Source organism: Theobroma cacao, chromosome 8 (assembly GCF_053813885.1).
Source record: "Theobroma cacao isolate CCN51 chromosome 8, ASM5381388v1, whole genome shotgun sequence".
NCBI lineage: Eukaryota > Viridiplantae > Streptophyta > Magnoliopsida > Malvales > Malvaceae > Theobroma > Theobroma cacao.
This window is the reverse complement of record NC_142646.1, coordinates 28,991,838-29,009,237: the sequence shown is the minus strand read 5'-3', so window position 1 is coordinate 29,009,237 and position 17,400 is coordinate 28,991,838. Positions and strand designations below refer to the sequence as shown.

Genomic DNA, 17,400 nt, shown 5'->3' with positions numbered 1-17,400 from the left:
AAAATGATGGAAGATACTGTAGTGCCACCGCACAAATAAGTTCCGACGATGATGAAGATGCTGATGAGGGCAGTGTGGACATAAACAAGGAAAATGAATTGATTTTTGAAATGAGTAATTTGATGGGTCTTGAGTTTGTTAAAGGAATAGAGGAGGTTCTATGCTATGTTACTGGCATGAAGGAGGGCATGACCGAAAAGGCTCATAGCAAGTAAGTGTTTTGAATGTTTGAGAGATTCTATGTACTTTCCCTTGACATGATAATAATTTTGTGGAATGTTAGAGGTTTGGGTAGGAACGAAAAGAAACTAACGACGAAAAATATTGTAAAAAGATAAAGACCTAATATGGTTCTATTACAAGAGACAAAGTTACAGAAAGTTGAAAGAAATTTGTTTGAGCAATTGTGGAGAACTAGAGGGGATAAGATTAATGGAAGCTATGCTATCTCGGTAAGACGATCAAGGGGTTTAGTTAGTGTATGGCGAGATGACTTCTTCTAGTTGTGTGAACAGGTGCAAGATTGACATTTCCTCACTGTAATAAGGAAAGTAAGTGGAGTGAAAAAATGTTATGGATTCATAGACATCTACAGTCCCAATGAAGAGAGTTTGAAGAAAAAGCTATGGGAGGAACTTGAACAACTGATCTAAAGTAAAGACATTATATGGTGTTTGAAAGGAGATTTTAATACAATAAGAAATGAACAAGAAAGGGTTAGGAAAAAAGGAGTGGGAAAACTAAAGGAAAAGTTCAATGAGTTTATTAATAACCTTGCTCTTGTTGACCTTGAACTAATAGGGGATCAATTAACTTGGTGTGGCTTTAGAGATGGTTGGGTCTATAGCAGAATCGACAGGTTCTTGTTAGGGGTTGAATGACTTCAGATCGAGCAAGGACTAATTCAAAGCTGCCTTCCTAGCTCATTATCAGACTATAATCCTATTGTGTTAAAGACAACATCTTTTAAATAAGGGCCTAGGCCTTTTAAAATGTTCAACTATTGGCTTGATTGGATAAGCTTCCATCAAATCGTAAAGGATCATTGGAACAGAGACAAGACTGAGGAGAGGCGAAACAAAAGCTATGGGAAAATTGAAAGGTCTAAAGCCACTAATTAAAAAGTGGCAAGCAAAGGAAATATGATGCACAAATAAGTAGATTCAGAAGGTGGAAGAAGATTTGAAGACTATGTTTAATGTCAGCCAAGACCAAGCAGTAGAGGAAATAGAAAAAATAGAAATTGTAAAAAAGAAAGCTGAGTTATGGAGACTTTATAGAATTGAGGAAGTGGAATAGAGGCAGAGATCGAGATGCAAATGGGTTCAGGAAGGAGACTGAAACACAAAGTATTTCCACGCCATGGCTTCAGCTAGAAGAAGGAGAAATTTCATTGAGAAAATAAAGTGTGATGAAGGAATATTTGAATATCCGCAAGAAATTAAAGAAATTATTGTGAATCATTTCGAGAATTATTTTGTGGAGCAAGAAGTGCTTGAGCTAAAAGAAGTGCTTGAGCTAAAAGATATGAGATGCCAATTCAAGTCTTTAAAAAGGAATCAATAAGGCTACTAGAAAGACCTTTCTCAAAAGAAGAAGTCTGGGAAGCAATACAAAGCTGCGATGGTGAGAAAGTGTCGAGATCGAATGGGTATAGTATGGAATTCTTAAAAAAACAATGGCGTGTGGAAAAGAAAGAAGTGATGAACTACATGGCTGAGTTCTATTGCAATGGTAAATTAGGCAGGAGCGTTAATTCATCTTTCCTCACACTTATCCTCGAAGGTTCAAAGTCCAATAAGATTGAATGACTACCGACCAATAAGTTTAGTCGGATGCGTATACAAGATTATGGCAAAAACTTTAGCCAATAGAGTGAAAGGTGTTGTGGAAGAAATCATTGGCAGAAACTAATTTGCATTCGTGCAGGGTCAACAAATTATGGACTGTTCCCTTATAGCCAATGAAGTGGTTGATGCTCTTAAAAATGGAAACGAGGGTTTGATGTTTAAGATTGATTTTGAAAAGGCTTACGACTACGTTACTAGAGTTTCCTTGATCTGATCATGAGAAAAATGGGTTTCGGCAATTGATGGAAGTTGTGGGTTAAAGAATGTGTCAGTTCGGCTATGGTGTCGATTCTAGTGAATGGGTCCTCGACGAGACAATTCAAAATGAAAAGGGGACTTCGCCAAAGTTGTCCTCTTTTACCATTTTTATTTATCATCATTGTTAAAACTCTGAGTTGTATGCTAAAGAAGGTTGAAGCGAATGGAAAATGTAAGGTAGTGTGAATCGGGAAACGAGGTTTTTCGTATTTCTCATCTCTAGTTTGCTTACGATACTCTGTTGTTTTGTAACAATGAGTTAGATGAGTTGATGGTTCTTAAAAGAATCCTGAAGTGCTTCCAAAGTGTCTCAAGACTCAAGATTAATTACCATAAGAGTCAGCTTCTAGGCATTAGCATTAAAGAGCACATGGTTGAAAAATGGGTGAGATTTATCAACTACAAAGTGGGTAGAATCCCTACTGCCTATCTCGGTTTACTGTTGGGAATAAATCACAACTTAATGGGTTTTTGGAACCCAGTCATCGAAAAGGAGGAAAGCAAGCTCGTGGGTTGGAAGGTGAAATTTTTGTCGATGGGAGGTCGCATTACCTTATTAAAATCAGTCCTGACAAACCTTCTTTGCTATTACATTTCTCTGTTTTACCTTTCGAGCGGTGTTAAGAACAAAATCGACAAGCTGTAGCGAAAGTTTCTCTAGGGTGATAATGAGGAAAAGAAAAGAGTTCATTACATTAAATGGGAGGCTATTAACAATTATACAGACTGCGGAGGGATAGGAATTGTCGATTTGGGAATCAAAATAGAGCCCTACTTAACAAATGGATTTGGAGGTACAAAAATGAAAGAGTGAGTCTATGGAGGAAAATGATTGTGGAAAAGACTTTCAGGGATCCATCCACCCTTATGCCAAACACAAGAGTAAATAGGAATTTTTCTAGCTAGTGGAAAAGAATTATTAATCCCTTTATTATCACTAATAAGTTTTTCTTGTGAGTCACATCAAATCTGGGCTTCGTTACAAGCAATGGTAAAAACAAATAGTTTTGGACGGACTAGTGGATTGAAGGTATTCTGCTTACTAATGCATTTCCTCGAATTTATGCACTCTGTTCAAACAAAACTAGTAAAGTGGTTGATTTTGGGAACTGGTCAGGGAACGTATAGATATGGGACATCTGTCACGACCCGGAACTCCCCTCGAGCCCGTGACAACCGCCGCGGTGTCCCGATCGACACTCATTACCCGAAATGTCAACCGGAACCCTGCAAGGCTTTAATATCAGTTTCTCATTTCCCCTGTGAGTAACCATTACCAAATATCATGTTTTAAAGTGATATGACCCAATTTCAATTCAAAAACAGTCAAAGAGAAATTTCAACTACAAAGAGGTATTTTGGTCATTTTTCTCCGAAAATCTTGAAACCAGTAAAAAATGTAGTATGCGACTAGAAAACACATATTTCATAATTAAAAATAAGTTTAGATATATAAAACATTCATTTAAAGTGAAATTATGACTATTTGAATATAATAAAAATATTCAATAAAATATTCTATTTTCATATAAAATAATATTTATAGAGTTATTGGTAAATAATTTTTGTAGCGTAAAACCTAAATAAATTCATACATACTGTAATACATATAACCAAGGTATAAAATTTAATTTATAGTGACACGTGAGCCCACGAACGACCAAAAGTAATAAAAGTAGTAAACCTACAGTTTTTGAGTATGCAAGTCCCACTGTAGCCCTCAACAAAGTGAGCTATCTACCGACTATCCTGAGCTTGAAAGGGGTGTAAAGGAGGGTGGTGAGATTATATAATCCTAATGAGTAAACAAATATCATCTAAAATATCTAAAGCTGAGTAAATGGAGACAGATAAAATAGATTAGCATAAAATAATTCATAGCATTCCAAACTCATTTTTATGAGATAAAATAAATTTATTTCGTCCAAATAATCATTGAGGCTTATGATTTCCTGAAAAGCTTGGCTCATGCCAAAAATCATTATCATACTCAGTTATCAAGAATACCTTGGCTGAGGGCTATCCTAACTAACTCCGCCAAGGCTGTTAAAAAATTATATATATATAAATCATGTTTTTATTTGAAAACATAGTCGTTCCTTGGCGTTGGCAGAGTTCACCCTCACGTGCTGATTTTGCATGAAGTGAACTCTAAAGTGTTAACCTCAGGAGTTATCCACCCGCACCTCTCATACTGAGGTAAGATATAACGGAGTTTACCGTACCCCTCTAATAGGCTGGTCCACGGAAACCCGTCCACTGCAATAAGCTAATAATTATCCCACCAATCAATAAAATTCAATAACATGATATGGCAATTATTGTAATTCACAGCCTTTCAAGGCTAAATACACAATTCATATATTTCAACACAAATACCAATTCAGCCATTCATGCAAATATTGTCATAAGCCATTCGATTCAAACCATGAATTTACAACACATGAAAATGGTCTCCAATTACTCTATTTTCAAACCATAATTTCATTTCAAGACAATGTTATAAAATCATTTCATTAAATCACATTTTAATTACAAAACACAAAGATTTACCATTTAACTCATTTTCCATAAAATCACAAAATCGGATAAAACCACTTTAGATAATTAAGACGATAGTAAGGTTACTCACAGTATCAGGAGTTTGAAATACTCCTATTCTCAATCCTCTGACACAACGTTTTTACCCTTGTTAGAGGGCTCACTACCTATACACAATACACGACACGTAATTCAATATACTGTGTCATACCATTATAAATCTATTTCAGGCTCTTTACTAATGCATGAAATGGGATGCAAATTGTTCGGATTATCGTCCAAACAAGGTACTTTACACAAATTCAATTGTATACCTAAATAAAACGGTATTGGCCTAATTCGATATATCACCCGATTAATTGGCCAATATGTCCAATTTAACTCCAAATAATTTCATTTTTCTTCCAATACTCTAAATCATCAAACACAAGTCAAATAGCATAAAATCTAGCAAAATCATCTTCACATTTTCTCTTGAAAAATTCGGCCATGGTGGGTGCATCAATACTATGATTTTTCCTACTTGATTTTCTCACCATAATTCATCATTTCCTAACCAATCCACTTGAAATAAAATCAAAATCATCATCCACACTCTACATGGAAAGTTCGGCCAATGATGGGTTATGGGAGAAAATGAATTTTTCTTATTTGATTTTCATACTACACATCACCAACTAACTAAAAACACTAGAATATCTTAAAATCTAACTAAAACAACCATCAAATCTTCTCTCTCTAAATTCGGTCAGCCATAAATCCTTCATGATATCTTGTGATTCAACCATGAAAAATGCAAAATAATGCATGGGAAAGGTAGATCACAAGTCAAAATCAAGAAATTTTACCTTTGATTGCTTGATTACTTGAAATCCACCAATTTTTCTCTTGAATTTTCACCCTAGGGTTCTTGTTCTTTCTTTTCTTCCTTTGTTCTTCTTTGGCCGGCCATATGAATGAGAAATAGGCTGATTTTGTGCTGATTTTTAAGCTAAATAATAAATGGATATAAATTTGACACGTCACCATTCCATTGGTCCATGTGTCATACTTAGCCATTAAGCAATCTCTCTCCACCACTTAAATTTCCTCAATTATCCATGATAATATTGGGTAAAATTCATGTGCTGAACAAGTGTTGGGTGGTGTAAAATTACAATTTTGCCCTTGGGTGGCAAAATGACTATTTTACCCCTATGCTCGAAAAAATGCCAGAATTAAAATTTTTCACTTCTTAAACTCAAATTATGTTCTAAATAGTCAATCTTGATCAAAAACTTCTTCTAACATTCCAATTTTAACCTTGGGTGGCAAAATGATCATTTTGCCCCTAGATCATAAAAATTCCAATTTGACTCCAAATTGGTCCTTGAACTTCAAATCACCATTTTAAGTCATTCTGGGATTTTAAAATTCTCAATTTCATCTTAAAATCTCCTTTTGGACTAGTTCGAGGCTTAATTCAACTTAATTGTACCATTTGGTACAATACCGTCCTTTAACGATTTTCAAGGTACCCAAGTAAGCAAACATGCATTCTTATGTAAGAATGACATAATAAACATATTGTAGAGTTGGGCTTGACAGCATCCCTCTGCGAAGAAGTTTATTTGATTGGGAGAAGAGCCAATGGTACGCTTTAGGGGACACCTTGAAAGAAGTTCAACTCAGTAAGGAAATGAAGGATGCTTTGATATGAAAATGTGAAACCAGTGGTAAGAATACAACCAAATCGTTTTGTAGAATGTTACTGAATATTGACAATTAAAAGAGCAAGATATGGAAAGAGGTTTGGTCCAACACGGCTCCACATAGAACAAAAGCTTTCGTTTGGCAACTTCTATATGAGAAAATTGGCGACAAAGCTGAATTAGCGGCCAGAGGGATACTCCATGATGCTTTTGATTTGTGTGTTTTGTGCAAGCATGAAAAAGAGACGTGTTGTCACCTTTTTATCAGATGTGGTGAAACTTGAAAGATATAGGGAACGTGGTGTAATCTGTTCAATATCAGATGGGTTGCCCTAGGGACTGTTAAAGCTTTTTTTGTATCTTAGAATGATTGTGTTACTAGTAATTATGATTGCAGGTTGTGGAAACTCGCTTATTACGCCATCGTTTGGACAATTTGGAAAAGCAGGAACAAGGTGGTTTCTGAAGGAAAGAAATGGGATGAAAAGCAATGCTGGGAGATTGTGAAGTTTAGAATCGCATCATGGGCAAACTCAAAATGGCCAATGGATTATGGGTCAATTTCGGATTTTTTTTTTATCCCTTGACAGGTAGTTACGGGAAGAAGAAACATAAACAAGTAAAAAAGAGAACAAACTAGATTGCTCCAAAACAGGGGTTTATGAAATTTAATATCGACGGCTTGGCAAAAGGTTGTCTTGGACCAACAGGTATAGGTGGAATTATAAGAAATGAGTCTGGGGAGGTTAAGATCAACTTTTCCAAACCGATAGGCATGGATGACTCTTCCCAAGTTGAAATCATGGCTGTGAAGGAAGTTATCTTGATCTTCTTTACTTCAAAATGGAAAGAAAGCCATCTTCTGATTATTGAAAGTGATGCTAGTAATGTTGTTAATTGGGTAAATAATGGTTCTCAAGTGCCATGGAGGTTGCGCAAATGGGTGATTCTTATTAAAAGAATTAAAGAACAATTGGGGCCGTGGGAAATAAAACATGTTCCGCGAGAAACCAATCAGGAGGCCAACACTCTCGCCAAAAATGCAATGAGTCTTGGTCAGAGTACTTTTTGTGTGTTCTAAAATTTAGGGGACATGCAGCTTAAAGGGGTTTTTTTTTTATGAAGTATGGTTGTGGCAATCTTTTCTGATTGTGCTTTCCTCCTTCCTTTTCATTGCTTGTTAGCAGTGTTCTTGGGTTGGGAATCTTTTCTTCAACTTTTTTGGTTTTGAGATGATTTACTATGTTAAGGGGAGGCTCTTTTGTTACTTTTTGTGTACAGGGGTTGTTTTGAGTTCAGTGCTGCTATTTCTTGTTCTTCCCCTTTCTGGTTCTGGGAGTTTCGTTTCTTTTTTTTTATAAGATGGCTTGTAGCCATGAAAGGGACTTCGAGTTTTGATTTGGGTATATTGCAAACAAGTGGATACACCAATCAAACTTCTATCATCTTGAGATTTTTGTATTTTGGGACTTGCTCTCAAGGTAGTGAGTATTTTTACACCCATGGTTTAATGAAACCTTATTACTATTAAAAAAAAACTCATATATAGCTTCTCTCAAAAAAATCCAAAAAAATATCATGTAATGAATTAATACATATAAAATTAAATTTTAATAAATTTAAAAAAAACTTACAAAAGTTGAAAGCATCCTGCCAAATAGAAAAGTCAAGGCAAAAGAGATGTAGGCAGCCAAAAACAAGGTCAAAGCGAGGTAGACAGTCAACAGTAAAAAAACCTAACATGAGATTTTTTTTTTCTTTTTTTTTTAGTTGATATTAACTGCCAAAGAGATAAAACAGATGGCAAAAATATAGAGAGGAGACACGGCTGGGGCACAATACGGGCAGAGGATTTGTGTTCCACCATAGATACCATGCGAACAGGACAAAACAAAACAGTTGATTCTCAACCTCGCTTCCACAAGTCAATCAACTTGGTTAGTGCTTTAGTGGAAGACCCTGAAGGACCCCAGGCAGCCAAGGCCTTCTCTCTCATCTTCCAACTCCTTTCTCTAAGCTCCATGCCAATGTCGGAATCCATCAACTCCGTGACTCGCTTCTCCAACTCAGTTCCACTCACGAACCCATCTTCCTGTCTTTGCTCCACAGGGATAGCCATCTTCATATCCTGAACCAAAATGTTCCGATTCAAGTGTTGCTCTGCATATAAAGGCCATGCAATCATAGGCACCCCCGCGACCGCTGCTTCTAAGATGGAGTTCCACCCACAATGAGTCACAAAGCCACCAACCGAGTCCTTGTTCAGCACTGCTACTTGTGGCGCAAATGACTTCACAACCAGACCCCTATCTTTGGTTCTCTCCAGAAAACCCTCTGGCAAAAGAGAGTCTAGATCCACAGTGGGGCTTTCGTCAGTTTGCTTTGCCTTTTCGTCGCGAGGTGGATTTTTTACCACCCACAAGAACCTTTGCCCACTCCTTTCCAAACCTTTTGCTATTTCCATAATTTGGACCCGAGAGAACGACCCACGGCTCCCAAAGCACAAGAACACAACGCTTTTACACGGTTGCTTCTCCAGCCACGATAAACACTCGTGTTCAGCTTTACTACCTGCTGCAATCAATGGTCCGATGTAGTAAGTTGGTGGAGTTGGAGCATCAACGAGGCATAACCCATCAGCAATAGCCTTGATGGAAATCGGTTCGAGCTCTTCAAATGTGTTAACTATAATTCCATCTGATTGTGCGAGGCCTGAACAGAAGTATATAAAGTCCCGATAAGCAGGATCTTCTCTATCAAGTGTGGGGTCTGGCATGTGTATGGCTTTCAACGGTGGCAGGCCGTGGAAATGAAAGACTGTGTCAGGTAGATCTCTGAAGCTCTCAGTGGTTTGTTCATCAAGTTTCGAGAATTGAAGGAAGGCAGCAAGGGAAGAAGCACCAGAGGCATAGAAGTAAAAAGTGGGGATTTTGAGATCTTTTCCCATGGATAGACTAGAAGTGCAGAAAAGATCTATGACAAAAGCAGAGATCTTGTGATCTTTTGAGATTTCCTGAAGAGAAAGGAGTGCGTTGGGCGCATGGAGGCGGACGAACTGGAAATAAATCGCAGCACCGCTGCATTTTTGGTCCATGGAGACGGAGATGGATGGGAAGCGGCGAAAGGAGATGGATGGGTAGGCTTGGGAGACAGATTTGATGTAGGAGATGATGCTTGGGGTGTCCCAAAAACCAGTAGTAAGGAGGATGGTGATGGAAAATTGGTGGTTTCGCTGTTGTAGGATGAGTTTGCCTAGCTCCACCATTGACACCACATGGCCCAAGCCTGGCGATGGGTAGAGCACGATCGTCTCTTGCATTTTTTTTGCTTTCTTTGCTTGATTGTCTCTTCAGTCTTCAGCTATGACTACTTGTGTTTGTTTGAAGAGGTAGAGGAGCCAAAAGAGGTTATAACTCCTGGAAAAGCACAAAACACAATGACTTGGGGGCAAGAGGGTTGAACTTGGGTTACACATCAATGAATTTTCTTATTTTTCTCATGAAATGAAGGGATAGAATTTAGTTTCCTAGGTAGAGCATTCACTACTCAGTGGGAGTTGTTGGCTCTGTGTTTATCTGCCAATGAAATATTGGGTTACTTCTAATTAAAGCCACGACAAAGCCAAAAGTTGCCAAGTTTCTGTCAGCTGGGCGAGGGTACAATTATATTTTGAAACTGAAAGCAGCGCCACTTATGTTCCACCAACATGTAGCGATTTGTGTTCCGCAACCACAAGTATATCTGATCAAGAGCCAAGCATCATGGTCCTGCCCCACTTCTGTCGGGATAGATATAGATGTTCAAGTTTTAATTCCGCTATAGTTTTTATACATATTAACTCACTAAGACATAAATTTAAAACTTTAAAAAACTTAAAATTTCTCTCATCAACTTAATTTCCTCTTTAAACAATATTGAATTTAAAAGTTAAAAGTGATGACATCATCACATACGTCATGTTAATATGGCACATTTTGGTGATGTGGCACAATCATGATAATGTGGAAATGTCACGTAGCATTATTGTGATGACGTGGTAGTGCCATGTGGTATTGACATAATGACGTGACATTAATATGCTGATGAGTTAATGCCACGTAACAAATCAAAAAAAATTTTAAAAAAATCTGTGTCATGTCATATAAATTAAATTCAACAAAACTGTATACTAAAAGATTAAATTGAATAAAATTGAAGTGTTTAGAGATTAAATTGAAACAAATCTTTGAAAAATATAAATTTTTTAGTAGATAATATATATACTTATTAATAAGCCAAATGATGTTTAAGTGTAAAACATTTATGGTGCTAAAAAAATATTTATAAATATTTTCTTATTTAAATATTTGATTTCAGAATAGGCACGTCAATTTATCTTCTTTACAAAAATTAAATTTGAATTATCCTTCCATAAAAAATTTGTAATATTTCAAAAATAAATTTATACCTAAAGCTTGATTTGGATGAATAACTTGAATTATATTGGAATAAAATAGTATAAAAAGACTAAATAAATTCTTTTTTCTTTTAGTTATAATTGTATAAAAATTTGAAATTTATATTCTAATTTGACTTAAAATTTATATTTTAATTTGACTTAGTTTTTAACTTGAGTTGAACACAATTGACAAAATAAGTTAATTTAATTACAACTTTCACAATTTACAAATACACATTCTTTTGGAATTATTCAACATTTACCCAATTTATCTTTTATTTCTTATAAAATAATTTTATTTAAGCTCAAAAACCACAATCAAATTCTACCTTACATTTAAATTATTAATTTGGATCTACAGAAAATTCGTAAATATAAATAAAATGATACAAACATTTACAATTATATTTAACTCTATCAGCCATAAATGCATATTTTAATTCAGGAAATTCTAACTTAAAATATGTAACTTGAAATATTAAACAAAATAAAAACATAAAAAATAAAAAAAAAATTAAAAGGGTGTAGTAGCTCAATGAGCAAGCCTAGCGGTACTCAGTACCATTAATCAAAGATTTACCTATTGGCACTTAGTACCATAAGATGATGCCAAAAATAAAGCAAAATAGTAAGAACATTAACCATAAGGCAATAGCTCTAAAACAATATCAAAAGGGTGAGTAAAGGTTACAACCATGCAGAAAACATCAAGTTTCTTTCAAGTCCAAATTTTGCAAGAGAATTTGCAAATGAGTTACCTTCTTGTAAAGTATGTGTAAAGGACACCATGCCTAAGGAAAGTGAAAGAGCATCAATTTTATTAAATAGGTTCCATTTATCCTTATATCAATGTTGGACTGTCAGTTAAAATTCTACTGTGCAAGTATACGTATTGAATAGATTGTATATAAGCAAGCAGAGTATCGATCCCACAGAGAATTGATTTAAAATTTTACTAAGTACTAAAATTAGAACAATTTAATCTTATCCAAACACTCAAAATTAATTGATTACTTAAAACTAATTAACTAAAATTTAAATCAACAAGAAAAATCACAATAATAATAACTTGAGTAAATATCAAATCAAACAAGCCTAGGATTACAATATCCCTCACACTTCATCTAAATCTTATCTCTCTTTCTTAACTTATTTCAATAGGTTGAATTGCCAACCTAGAGTCCTAAATTATTTATAAAGGTCTTTTGACTTATCTTATAAAAATATCTATTTTAACCAAAACATTATATCCCTATGTGAATTGAAATTAAAACAGACTCATTAAGTTCAGGCTCTAATCTGGCTACATATAGCCTATAGGTATATCCACATCCTATACGTAAATCAATAAATATGATAATATGTTATCCCAATTTTAGTCTACACTAAACTCATTTTCCCAAGTTGGCTTAGGTTCCTAAATCAATTTAATTGGTGACCAAGCAATTAAAAACATTAAGAATAAATTGGAATAAACAATTCAATTCCATTGAAAATAAGAAAGAAAGAGATTAAAAATTTAGATTACATGTGAGTTCAATTGTAATCCTAGAAAAAGAAAATTAGCTACTCATAATTGCAAAAACAAATAACATTGTAATAAATTCAACCATTGAGAGTAACAAGAATAATAAAAGCCAAGGAAGAAAACAAAAACAATATTTGCCGCTTTGATCTCCAAGTTTCAGCCTCAACTCCTAGCTTCTTGAATCTCCAAAAAGTTATCTCTCTAATGTTGTTAAACATATCCTATTTATACTAATAAACTTAACCTAAAGTTCCTTAAGTCGACCTAGGGTTTAATTGGATTTAAAAGTGTAATGAGAGACCCAAAAATCAATTATAAATCTTTACAAATTTTCATTCCCAAAACCGTACATCCAGTCATTTTCCAACACGATTCTCTCTATCTTCGAAGCAAAATGAAAATTGTAGCTCTGTCTCTTAGCTTTCCAATGGTCTAAGAATCGTATCATTTGGAGTTCTGTACCTTGAGTTATGGCTAAAACACTAAAGCATATGTAAGCAGACTTTCGGGTCTCTCAACATCTCACTTTCCAAAATTAAGCCCAATTTCTTTTAGTTTCTACAAAAAAAATATAAAAACTAATAAATAATAACCAAATTAAAAAGAATAATATAAAATTAAAATAACTCAGTTAAAAATAAACTAATTAAATAAAAAAAACTAAAAATAAATAAATTATAATTAAAAATTGAGGACTTAGCTAATATTTAATAACAAAATTAAAATAAAATAATTCTATAAAATAGAATTATCATGGACTCCCAAGATAGAGCCATCCTAGAGCTGAACTCTACAATCAACTTTGAACCTACAAACAAAGAGCAAGAGAAAAGGCGCAGTGCATTAAGAATAGCCATGAGCTTTGAAAAGTTGGAGTCTTGAATGCCAAATGGCTCAAAGAAGACACCAGCCACATAAACCTCCAAGTTGTGAAGAACCCCTCCACATCCTATTGGATCTAGTTTGCCCCTTGTTGAACCATCAACATTAAATTTATACTCACCATCCAATGAAGCCTTTTAAAAGACTCCTAGTTATGAGTGTAGAGGAGATCGTTTGATGGATGTGTTCCGTGGTTCGACCCACCAGCCAATATCATCGATCACATCATTTCCATCACATGCACGTATCTAGAACATGGATTACATTTTAATAAAAAATAAGATTTCAAAACCATCCCATACTTTACTGTTAAATACCGACTCATTGCAAGCCAACCAAAAAGATCAAAACGTAACGCCACAAACTACCATCCAATGCTTGCAATCAGCTCAAGATTGCAAAAAGAAATGGTACTATTGTAGGGGAAGACCATGACATACCCCACCATTGAAGAATAAGACCTCATACCATCTAACTGAAGTAGCATGTGAGAAAAATATGGGAGCACATCTCTAACTCAAAATCACACCAAGTGCAATGCAATTACTCAAAGCTAAATTCGATTCCCCTCAAATGAAAGAAGGATTTTGAGGGGTTCAAGTCAAAAGAAGCAAGCCATAAAAAACCTTGTAGTTTTGGTGGGATAGATAATTTTTACATGGAGTGTAGTCATAAAGTTTAATTACTAGGATCAACATCAAATAAAAAGTAAAAAATTTTGACCAAAATGTTACCTCTGGGATCATACTCTTATATGAGTTTGTTTGCCTTGCTAGGTACAAGTACAATGTGCCTCAACAAAGCACAAAGCTCATTGTAAAAGCTAGTCTCCCATGAGTAAAAGTTACATAAGAAAGAGATAGACTAGTTGTCGTTGTGCTAAATGTCAAGCACCGTGCCTCCTATTAGTTATTAGTGAGAAAAGTTTGGGAAATTTGGAGCATAGTATCTCATTCTCAAGGATCCATTAATCAAGCCAAAAGAAGACAAAGGCACCATTACCTATGATCCAATGACAAGCATGAAAACCAAAAAGCTCTTCAACTCCCTCACTAGAAGGTATGTTGATAGTGCTTTGCCAAACCAATGACATTCTATAGGGTCATGCCATAAAAGGGAGCTAATTGGACTAACCTTTGCCATATTTTTCTGCCTTCAAGCATCTCTAAAGAGCGTTATTTTCAGTACCATAACACTACCACCTTTTTGTAAGAAGTGCCATTTTTTGTGGCTAAGGCTAAAGATTCCTAGCCTACCATATCCATTTAGTTTGCATACTATTCTCCATTTAACTTTTGAAATTTTACACTTGCCAAGGTTACCCCTTGTAAAAAAGTTTTTTCAACTGTTTTAGCTTATGAAGAACACCCTTTAGGGCTTGGAAAATAGATAAATAGTAAAGAAGAAGCGAATTAAGCACAAAGTCAATAAGAGTTAACCCACCTCTGAATGACATATATGCCCTATGCCAAAACGTAAAACGTTGATTGAATTTATTAACCACAAGATCCCATGTGCTAAAGCTCCTAAGATTGGCACCAAGAAGAGCACCAAGATACATGAACGGTAATATTCCCACGTTACACTACAAAATAAGCACCATTTTGGTACCCACCGCATCCTCGATACCCATAGGGTAGATACAAGATTTACTTAAATCAATTTTCAACCTAGAAACTAGCTCAAAATAATGTAGTATCTTGTGAACAATAAAAACACCCTAGAAGTCTAGCTTTAAGAAGATAACCATGTCATTAGCGAACTAAAGATGAGATATGATCATACCAAAAGATGTAAGTCTGATGCCTCAAAACAGATGGAGAGATTCTGCCTTAGAAAGGAGAAGATGAAGGGCCTCGATAGCCATAATAAAAAGAAAAGGTGACAGAAGATCACTTTATCGTAATCTTTTCATCATGGGGAACTCAAATGTGGTCTATCCATTCACCAAAACTAAAACCTTCACAGTCAATATGCATTCATAAATCCAGCTTTGTCATTTAGAACCAAAGCCCATTGCCTTTATAACCTTAATAAGGAAGCACCTATCAACATAGTTGAAGGTTTTTTCAAAATCAAGTTTCAAGACAATATTCTCTTTGCAACTTAGAGTTCATTTCAATAATTTTGCATTAAATTTGCACTGCATATTTTCCTAGCAACCTCAAGTTTTTCATTTTTTGAAACCCCATAATCCTTTTCAATAATTTGAATCGAAAATCATCTTCACTAAATTTACCTAACAACCTTTGGACTTTCTCTGGCAATCGTAGAGTTTTTATTCGACAACCTTGAAGCAAAGTCTTTTCTTGACAACCCTAGAGTTCTTATTCGGCAATCCTAAAGTAAAGTTTTATTCATAATAATCCCCATATTTTTTTAGGCAACTCTAGAATTTTTTTTCGGAAGCTCAAAAATGCAATATTAAATCCAAATTCAATAATCTTAGATTTGGTCTGACATTAATCCCAAGCTTCCATTTTTCTTTAGTAGCCCCAAAGTTTTCTTCAACCACCTAAAGTAAAATCATTTTATAAAACCCATGATTTTGAGCTATGATAGGTTTAAACTCTTCAGAGTATGGAGGCAAGTCATCATCGAGCATGACCTGCACTTCAGAGTTTTATGCTCGTCAAGTTGCAAAATTTGCTTTACAAACATTGATTTTCACTTGTACCGTGCTCGATCAAGGGGGGCCAAATTGTTAGCATCAATTTTATACCTTGAATTTTGGATAATTAAAAACATAATTTAGATTTGTAGAATAATAATAAAATGAGAAATATTATTGAGATAAATAGAAAAAATATTGTCAAACACTCAATATTGTAGATTGACAATATGCTTTTAATAGATAAGATTGGATTTGCTCATACTTTTTGACTTAATTATTCAGAAACATGTTTTTTCGTTTTCTTCTTACCTTTATAGTTATCTCCAAAGTAATAAAAATAGCTAATTATCATTATTTAGAGATAATTGTCAAATTTATCCTCTAATATGGATAGTTCATCTCACTGAATCTCAATCATTCATTCCACTTAGCTCCCAACTATAAATACCCATTCTTTCTTTATTTTATCATAACTTAGAATTCAGAAGTCTTTTCCTTTCCTCTAGTGTTCTCTCACTTTCTTTCAAAAAAGCACTAAAATTTTTTGTTTTGCCTTTACCTAGCCTAGCCTTCCTTTATCTAATTTCGATGTTTTATGTTAAATAGTTATATAATTGTTTGCAACATTTAATGGTTGACAAACCACTTAAGGTTACTAGTCCACTTGTATCTTTTTAGATACATAAGTGATAGCATGAGACATTTAATTATTTATGAATTGCATGGTTTTTTAAGTAAAGGTGAGGTGTCTATTTGACTTGAAAATCTTGACTAGGTTAATCCAAAGTGAAATAATAAATTAAGGTTGTGTTACCCCAAGAGGGCTTAGAAACTTTGATTACTTCTTTACTTAATACTAAAATCTTCATACCAAATTCTTTGGTAATGATAAAACTTATTGTCTTGAAGCCTATATATCTGGTTCTTGGTTACTCGTAAAAATTGGGTAATGACTCCAATCTTGCCTTAAGTGGCATAACCCCAAGTCTAAATTAAAGTCTGAGCTCGCATGAATTAGGGTTGATACATGTACCACTTGCATAAAGGTATAACAAATAAATAAATTGACATGAACACGATGCAATTAATTAATCATACATTTGACATGAATATGACACGTTTATTACACGTTAATCTTATTTATTACACGTTTAGTATTTTTTTTTATTAATTACACAATATAACATGATTAACACGTTAAAATAAGATTAACTTATTTAAACATAATTGATAAGTTATTTTATGTCTTTTTAATATTAATAAATGAGCTAAATATATTAAGTAATGTCGATTAACTTATTAATGTAATTAATAAAATATGTATAAGCATGTCATATATATACAAGTTAGATATGTCAACCCACATAGAACTTGAATATTTTCGTGGTCATAAATGAGTTGACACAATCATGACAAGAATACGATCTTACTAAAGTCAAATATGTTTAATTCAGTATCATGTTTGTGTTGTGTTAGTGAATCGTATCTAGAATTGCTTGGTCTATATGTAACTAGACAGATAGACATATATTTCACTAAGGTACTATTTGATAAACTAAAAAATTTTAGCACTGATAATTTAACCACTAAAGTTATGA

The 17,400-nt window shown here is 34.4% G+C and overlaps 1 protein-coding gene across 1 annotated transcript; it reads right to left on the bottom strand.

Annotated features, from left to right (window-relative positions):
* Positions 1-7,936: 7,936 nt before the first annotated feature.
* LOC18593025 (UDP-glycosyltransferase 88F4-like) lies at positions 7,937-9,974 on the bottom strand. Its single transcript, XM_007020030.3, has one exon. It carries the CDS (start codon positions 9,657-9,659, stop codon positions 8,247-8,249), a length of 1,413 nt encoding a protein of 470 aa, XP_007020092.3. The 5' UTR covers positions 9,660-9,974; the 3' UTR covers positions 7,937-8,246.
* Between the last annotated feature and the right edge of the window lie 7,426 nt (positions 9,975-17,400).

Bases quoted from the DNA above. Each gene is read 5' to 3' on its own strand.
- LOC18593025 (XM_007020030.3), bottom strand. From the start codon at position 9,659: ATGCAAGAGACGATCGTGCTCTACCCATCGCCAGGCTTGGGCCATGTG.